Raw genomic sequence first — 8708 nt, 5'->3', positions numbered from 1 at the left:
GAATGTACTTTTGTTCATTTATGCATTCATTTAATACCTGTCCAGCAAAAAATCAATAAACACTTCTACAGGCTGACTGCTGTGGCTGAATAAGAAAAACAGTTTCAACAAAATAATCTAAAGCCCCTGTATTATAAAGCACTTGGAAATGCTGACAAAAGTATAATAAGCATTTTTTAAAAAAATGCATAGCTGAGCTTGAAAGAAAGCAAGGTGTATTCCCAGAGACACAAAACGAAGTGGCACCTAAAAGCAACAGTGTGAGCCCACATGGCCTTGGGGACAGTCTCAGTCCCAGGAACTTCGAGCTCGGGGTTTTAATGGCCGCACAGGAGACAAAAGACCGGCTTAGCCCCATGCAATACAAGAAGTTAGAATTTAGATTCGCACACAGTCAGGACTTTCAAAGACCCATAATTTCAGTGAGAAGCTAGAAAGACTGAGAAAAAACCCTGCTCTTCAGGAAAGAGAAATGAAAAAGATTTTGTAATGATGTCACCGCAAGATGTAAATCAAATCTCCCAAAATTCAGAAATATACATTTACCTTCAAATGGGTGTGAATTTTAAATATATATGAGGAGTGGTCTGGAATCAGTTGAAGGTTGTTGGTTGGCAGCACTGAGGCACTGCTTGAGCCAAAGATCATCTCTGGAGGAGGACAGCCCAGCACAGTCCCCCAGGATCCCACGGACGGAATGGGGCAAACATGAGATCATAATCTAAAGTCACAAAACATGGCTTGGCCGGCATGGCTCAGTGGTTGAGTGCCGACCTATGAACCAGGAGGTCATAATTCAATTCCCTGTCAGGTCACATGCCCAGGTTGTGGGATCGATCCCCAATAGGGGCATGCAGGAAGCAGCCAATCAATGAGTCTCTCTCATCGTTGATGTTTCTATGTCTCTCTCCCTCTCCCTTCCTCTCTGAAATCAATAAAAATATATTTTAAAATAAAAATAAAATCACAAAACATGGAAGTATGCTGAAGATATTCACACAGATAAAAGATGCCATTGAAAACCTGGACAAGAATGAGAAACTATCGAAAAGGATCAGAAAAAAGAGAAACAGAAAAATCTGATAGATTTGAAAAGGAACAAAAATATGTAATAACTACATTTTAATGGGCAGGTTAAATAGCAGACTAGACACAGCTGGGAATGACTGAACTAGAAGCTAGTCTGAAGGAATTACCCAGCACCCAAATAGACTAGGGCAGCGGTTCTCAGCCTGTGGGTTGCGACCCCTTTGGGGGTCGAACAACCCTTTCACAGGGGTCGCTTAAGACCATCGGAAAACACATATATAATTACATATTGTTTTTGTGATTAATCACTATGCTTTAATTATGTTCAATTTGTAACAATGAAAATACATCCTGCATATCAGATATTTACATTAGGATTCATAACAGTAGCAAAATTACAGTTATGAAGTAGCAATGAAAATAATTTTATGGTTGGGGGTCACCACAACATGAGGAACTGTATTAAAGGGTCGTGGCATTAGGAAGGTTGAGAACCACTGGACTAGGGGATGAGAACATTTTGCAGAAATTAGAATGAGAAGGCCTGATATTTTTTAAAATGTTCACTCTTTTAAAAAATGTCACACTTTATAATTTCATTAAATATATTTTAATGCTGTAGAACCGTCACCACTATTTCCAGAACTTTTTCATCATCCTAATCAGCAACTCTGTACCCCCCAAACAATAACTGCCTGGCCTCTCTGCCCCCAATCCCTGTACTTCTGTTCTCCCTTCTGTCTGCATGAATCTGTCTGGTCTAGATGCCTCTTGTAAGTAAAGTCATATGTTTGTCCTTTGTGATAGCTTATTTCACTTCACATAATGCTTTCGAGGATAATCCTTGAGGTCTAACATATTTTCAATAGGAGATACTGAGGAGACAATATTAAAGAAGATAATAGCAAACTAGCCAGGGAAGCTATTTCAAGTTGAATTTCCTAACTTCATTGTCCACATTGATAAAATGTCAATAGTCATACCTGCCTTATGGGGTTTACTGTGAGGGTTAATGAAATGATGTGTGTTTGGGACCAGGCTCCCTTAGGGGTGCTGGTTTCCTGTCCCCATTTGTAGATGGGTTAATGGTTTCTATGGCTGGGCAGCTAGTTAAGAGGAGGGAATTTCTAAGTCCCTTCTCTGCTGGCCTGGGCAAATCCTGTCTGAAGTCAGGGGAACCTCACCACCTAAGAAGAATCTCACCTCATCCCACACTCTGGAAGGTTCCATCTCCAGTGTAGGATCTATATCTTCCAAGATCTGTTTTACTTCCCCCAAATGCTCAGGACCAGTTTCTTCTATAGTCTGTAAGGCACATCTGTATTCCTCACCTGCACCCCTCCCACTCTTCCCCTTTTATATCACACTAGAGGCCCGGTGCATGAAATTCGTGCACAGGTGCAGTCCCTCGGCTTGGCTGGCGATCGAAGTGCGAGCGTCTGACGTGGAAGGGCAGGTCCCAGCTGACCTCTGGGCCCTGGGCAGCACCTGGGCCCCTGCGTGCCCCCCTCTGCCTGAGTCACGATGCCCGAGTCCCCACACGGAGATGCGGGCCAGGGCGCAGCGTGGGCCTCTGGGCCGACCAGGGGCGCCACACAGAAGCCAGGCGGGCAGCATGCGCTCCCAGCCAGCCTCCCAGACCGGCTCCTGTGTGAACTCACGAGGAGCCTGACTGGCCCCTGCTGTCCTGGTGGCTGTGGCCTGGCTCACCCAAAGAGGCCGCGGGGGTGCGGGTGGGCTCCTCACAGGTGCCCAGCACCTGATCGCGGGGACTTCCCCCGGTGCGCAAGAGCCCTGGCGTCCTGGGGTACGGTAGCAGAGGGAGTGAGAGCAAGCTTGGTGGACACCCCGCATTCTCACCACACCTCCATCCCATCATCCCCAGCCCCAGGTAGCCGGTGAGAGGTCGCACCCCCCCCCCACCCCGCCAGGTGCCACAGGAGGTTGGTCGCCACCACCCACCCCCAGTTTCCCGTCCCAGCCCAAGGCCAGACCGATTGGGCGATCAGGCCCTGCTCGCACCCGCCTTGGCCTGGAGCTGCCTGCTCACCTTCTCCACCATCCCTCCACAGTCCTGCTCTCATCAGGGCCCATGGGGCGAGCAGCACCTCCACTGCCGCCTGCTGCCTGTGTTGCGGCGCTGATGACCGCCATGCTCTGCGCCGCCCTCTGGGGGTCAGCACACGTCATAGAGAGTGGTTGAACTCCCAGTCGAGGGGTCAATTTGCATATTAGGCTTTTATTATACAGGATTTTAAAAATATATATATTTTTTATTGATTTCAGAGAGGAAGGGAGAGGGAGAGAGAGATAGAAACATCAATGATGAGAATCATTGATTGGCTGCCTCCTGCACAACCCCCTACTGGGGATCAAGCCCGCAACCTGGGCATGTGCCCTTGACCGGAATCGAACCTGGGATCCTTCAACCCATAGGCCGACACTCTATCCACTGAGCCACTGGCTAGGACTATATCACATTTTTTAAATATTGGTTTTTTATTTTATAATAAAACTTTTCTGATTAAAAAAAAAAGAAGATAATAGCAGAGAAATTCCAGATTTGATGAAAGACATAACTCCTTACAATCAGAAACCACAACAAACCCCATAGAGGACAACTAAAACTAAAACCACACCTTGACACATCATGTGAAACTGAATAATATTAAAGACAACAGGGTCTTAAAAGTAGCCAGAAACTTATACAGAAAAAAATGACAATTATAAGTAGCATTTATTTAAATGGCAACAATAGAACCCAGATGACAAAGAACAGTAAGTTAAAAATTTGGCATGTAAATGACTGTTCCTCTAGAATTGCATGATTGCTAGTTGCCTATCCTAATATCCATCTTGCCTTCTTCATTATTCACAGCAGCATGGTTTTATAGGGGCAGCAATGTGCTCACCTAAGAAAGAACCTCATTTCCTAGCCTAACTTGCACTCAGACCCAGTTCTGGCTAATGAGAGGTAAGCAGAGTCATTGGGTAAGGTTTCCAATAAGTTCCTTTAGAGAGACAGACATCTGTACATGATGCAGAGGGACTCTTTCTCAATCTGATAAAGGGAATCTACAAAAATACCTTCAGATAACATTATACTTAACGGTGAAAAAATTGAACATTTCCCCCATATGGTTGACATCAAAGCAAGGATGCTTGCTCTTACCACTTCCATATGACACTGTACTGATGGTCCTAGCCATTGCAATAAGGCAAGAAAAAGAAATAAAAGGAATAAAGGTTCAAAAGGAGGAAGTATTTTGGTATTTGCTGATGCCCTGATTATTTATGTAGAAAATCCAAAGGAACCTGTAAAAAATGCTACTAGAATGAAGTGAATTTAACAAGGTTATAGGCTATAAATTTTATATACAAAATCAGTGTACTTTTGTGTATTAGCAATAAACAGTTATAAAATGAAACTTGAAAAGTTTATTTGCAATAATGTGAAATAACAAAATTCTTAGAAATAAATTTAACAAAAATATGCATACTTCTAAATAAGCATACTTTTCTGCAATTCCCAAGCCAAAAAATATAACTGATATTAGAAAGTCATAACAAGGTTTAATTAAAAATACTACTTATCAAAACTTAAGGGACAGAGCTAAAGTGGCATTTGGTAATTTATAGCCTTAAGTGCTTATGGTCAGAAAAGACAAAGACTGAAAATAGAGTTAAGTGTCCATTGAAGAAACCAGAAAATGAATCATAGAAATAAAAGAAAAGGCAGAGAAAAATAAACCGATTAGAATTAAACAAATAGAAAATAGAGATGACAAACAAGATGAAAAACAGATTCTTTAGAAATTTTTCCTAGAAAAAGAAAACTTAACAAACCAGACTCAGGATGAAAAAATACCTAAATATACCGATAGACATTAATAACTAGGAGCAACAAAAAAAGTCTACCCCCAGAAAAGACCAGATCCAGTTTTATAATCAACTGAACCTTCAAGGATTCCCGCCTCCTACAAACTCATCTAGAGTTTGGGAGATGTCTGTCCTGAAGGCAGGTAGGTGTGAACAGCCTAGAACTGAAGCTTTGATTCATCCACTCAGTAAATACATGTTGAGTACCTACTGTGCACCAGGCACCATTTCAAGACCTTGGACACACTGGTAACCAAACAGGTCGAGCTCCCTCTCCACGGAGAGTCCATGTTCTGGTGGTGAGACAGATACTAAACAGGTGAGTTCCATACAGCACCTGACAGTAGGTGCTGCTGAAGACAGAGGAGTAGATGGGAGTGAGGGGGTAGGGGGTTGAGTCTACTTGGGGGAAAGAGTATCGACCGGGCAGAAAGGAAGAGCAGACAGGGAAGGCCTGACTGCAGAAGCCCCTGCCCCCATGAGTTGTTTTGGAAACCAAGGGTGTGAGGTTCGAGGAGGAGTCAGGTGAGCCAGGAAAGAAAGCTGATGGTGTCATTCCAGGGAGGATGTGGGTCTAGGCCGCTGAGGCACGAGGAGGGCAGGGCTGGAACTCAGTGAGGAAGTGGCCCCCGGAGGGTTAGAGGAGGAGGGAGGGGTGAAGGAGGGGGCACACCTGAGCTGCAGGGAAGGTCAGTTGAGACAAACACCTTGTCAGAAGAGTTGACCAGGAGGCACTTGGGGCCTCAGGGGAGGTGGAGTGAAGGCTGGAGCAGCGAGGGCCAGTGGGCAGGCTCCATCCAGGGCTGGGTTTGCCCTGTGCCAGGCACTGTTTTGGGTGTTTAGCTCACATGCGCTCCCCAAGGCCCTAGGAAGCTTGTTTGTGGTGGGAGAATGTGGGGAAGAAGTAGGGAACAACGATCTTTCTGGGACCCTGGTCCTGAAGGAAGGAGGGAGGCCATGGTCAGGTGAATCCTCACCTTCAAGGACAGAGGCAAGGGAGGCAAGGGGGCAGGGCTGGGCCAGGCAAAGGTGGACCTACTGAGGCAGGTGGACAGGAGCCTGGGTCGTCTAGTCTCAACAAAATAAAGAGCACAAACGCCCGCGTCCTTGGCTTCCGTGTCTGCAGACCCACCACACGGCAGGCACAGAGGCCCTGATGTGGGTGCAGGGCTTCTGGGGGTGCTGTTTTTGCTGCTGCGGGTGGTGGGGGAGCCGGGGAGTGTGGGCCTGGATTTCATGCGTATGTGCCATCCTGTGGGCCATGCTCTTTGCGGAGCCAGCACTGTATGAGGCTCTGGTATCACCCTGGGCTGAGCCGGGCCAAGCGGAGACCATGAATCCGATGGAGGGTCTCTCCCAAGGGGCTGGGCATCGGTGCACAGGGCTCGGGTAGGGAGGCCTGGGGAGGCAGGAAGGGCCCTGTGAGGTCCAGGCTGGGTGGGCAGGTGGGTATGTGGCCATCAGGCAGGTTTGCAGGGAGTTGGTGAAGGACTAGGACTGCTCCGAGTCTGGGTGGGGGAGAGGCACAGCCTCCTCCTGGCATCTGTCAGGGACTTCGGCGAGCTTGTCCATGGCCTTGCAGTGGCCACAATGGGAGGAGCCGCTGGGAGCAAAGGCAGGTGGAGGTGGTGGTGGTATGGATGGGGGGTGGCAGGGCCGCTCTGGGTGGGCATGGAGTTGGGGGCCGGGGTGACTGGGGAGGGGGGAAGCGGGAAGGGCAGGAAGATGGTGGAGACACAGAGCACCGGACGCAGTCGTTTCCTCTCTCCAGGGCTGGGCCAGGAAACCCAAACTCTCATGCTTCCCAAGGTGCTTCCTGCAGATAAGTGGGCTTCCAACCGCCCCTTCCTGCTCCCCGCTTTCCCCACCCCTCCCATCCTGCTCCAGTCCCCAGGGGACCCTCAGCTCCCTCACTCAGGCCAGGCCAGTGGCCTTGGGAAGAGCCTGGACAGGGAGGTGGGAGGTCTGGGCATTCCCGGCAGGGAGTGTCTGCTGAGAAAGCGGGACAGACAGACCCACAGTCAGCGCTGGAGGCTCGGCTCTGTGGGGTCAGTGGATCCTGGGGGACAGAGATGTTCCCTAAAGTAGGGTGGATGGGGGTGGAGTGAGCCAGGGCTCCCTCAGGGGGTAGAGCTGGCCCTTGGGAAGCGGCCCCTGCCCTGGGGAGGAGGGGGACCAGAGGCTGCCCTGGAGGCAGAGGGATGGGCACGGGTGGTGTGGTGGGAGGCCCTGGTGGTGGTGGCGGCTCTGTGGGGAGCCCGCGGTTCTTGGAGGGAATGTCAAACACTTCCGCGTGGGGTGAGGGTGTTTCCAGGTTGCCATGGGGAGGGCCCGGGAGGTGTTCTGTGTGGGTTCATTCAAGTGTATTCCTGGGAGCCCAGGGAATCCAGGGCTGCGCCTGGGGAAGGCGGGGGCGGCGAGGTCAGCGCGTTTTCTCCAGGCGCCAGGGTGCCCCACGTTGGCCGGGCTGTGAGGGCTCACAGGTGTGCGCTGTGAGGTTCGCTGTGTGCCTTCCCAGAGGGTGCGCGGCTCTGCTGGGAGGGGCAGGGCCGTGTTTGGGGGGAGTTCTGGGGGAGTCAGGAGGTATTTCTCTGGGGTTTAGGGATGTTGCGACGTTTAGTGGCGGCTGCTCCCAGAGCCCTGGGGGGCAGCGTTTGGACGCCCTGGGGCAGTTCCGTCGGCCCCGCGGGTGGGGGGGGGCCGGGCAGGCTCCGCGGGGTGGCGGAGCCAGAGCTAGTTCTTCCCTGCGCTCCCCTCTCCTCCACCCACTCGCCACCCCTCCTGCGTTGCCACGACAACGGGTAAAACTAAAATTCTCTTCCTGCCGCAGGTGGAGTCTAGTAGCGCCCCCTCCCCTAAACCCTTCCTCATAGGTCGCGCCCCCCATCCTGCCGTCGCTAAGGTGACGGGGAGGGGGCGTCGGGCGTTGGATCTGGGCGAACCTGGGGCCTGGAGGGGGTGGGGAGGCAAGGCGGGCCTCCGAGTCCGGAGCGAGCTCCCCAAACTCCCGGAGAGCCGCGCGGAACGCGGTGGCCGCGAGGTGGCCTGGCTCAGGGGGCGCACAGGCTCGACCCCGCCCGAGGTCCCCACCGTCGGACCCGGGCCTGGGGCAGGCTCCGCACCTGTCAGTCCCCGGCCTCCGGGGGGGGGGGGGTGGGGTCCGGCGGGGAGGTCGGGAGAGTGGGGCGCAACCGCTCCCGGACACTAATCCCCGATTTTCTCTCCTCCCGCCCGCCCTCGTCCCGGTGCCCCTCCCCAGCTCCAGGACCCTCCTCGCCGCCTCTCCCGCCAGGTCCGCGGAGGCTCGGCGCAGCCGGAGCCACTCCCAACGCCCAGGCCCAGGGCGCCCGCACTCGGCAGCCCCCAGGGTCCCCGCCCGCCGGTGCCCCCTCCGCACCAACCCTCCCACCTCACCCAGGACCCTCCCAGGCGCCCCGCCCCGCCCCGAGGGCCGCTCAGTTGATTTCCCGGGATTCTGATTGACCCGACAGTTAGCCTGAAAGAGATGTTGGGGTGACGAGGAAGGGGGCGCCCTGCTTACATCTGGGGACATATTGGAGTGTGACTTTACCAGGTGTAAGGTCCTCTGCTAGCTTTGACACTCTCCGCCTCTGCCTCTGGACAGGTTGCTCGAGTTCTTTTGGAAAGATTTTTAGTTACATAAGCGACATACAGATGCTCGATTTCTCCTGTAATTGCATAAAACGATATAAGGAACTCCCCCTCGATTGCTGCTGCCTACTCCTAGAGCACCAATGTGGACATTTAGATAAATGTTACCAAATATGACTCCTTGCATA

General features: G+C 51.5%; 1 protein-coding gene across 1 annotated transcript in view; it reads left to right on the top strand.

Annotated features, from left to right (window-relative positions):
• Positions 1–8413: 8413 nt before the first annotated feature.
• Positions 8414–8708, top strand: part of SHANK3 (SH3 and multiple ankyrin repeat domains 3) — a 45291-nt gene continuing 44996 nt past the window's right edge. The window contains 2 exon segments of the mRNA XM_023747216.1: positions 8414–8421; positions 8483–8489. Coding sequence (XP_023602984.1) covers positions 8414–8421; positions 8483–8489 — 15 coding nt within the window.

The sequence above is a fragment of the Myotis lucifugus genome, unplaced genomic scaffold (genome assembly GCF_000147115.1).
Source record: "Myotis lucifugus unplaced genomic scaffold, Myoluc2.0 scaffold_812, whole genome shotgun sequence".
Classification (NCBI taxonomy): domain Eukaryota; kingdom Metazoa; phylum Chordata; class Mammalia; order Chiroptera; family Vespertilionidae; genus Myotis; species Myotis lucifugus.
Note: the sequence above shows the minus strand (reverse complement) of the source record. Positions and strands in the feature narration are given on the sequence as shown.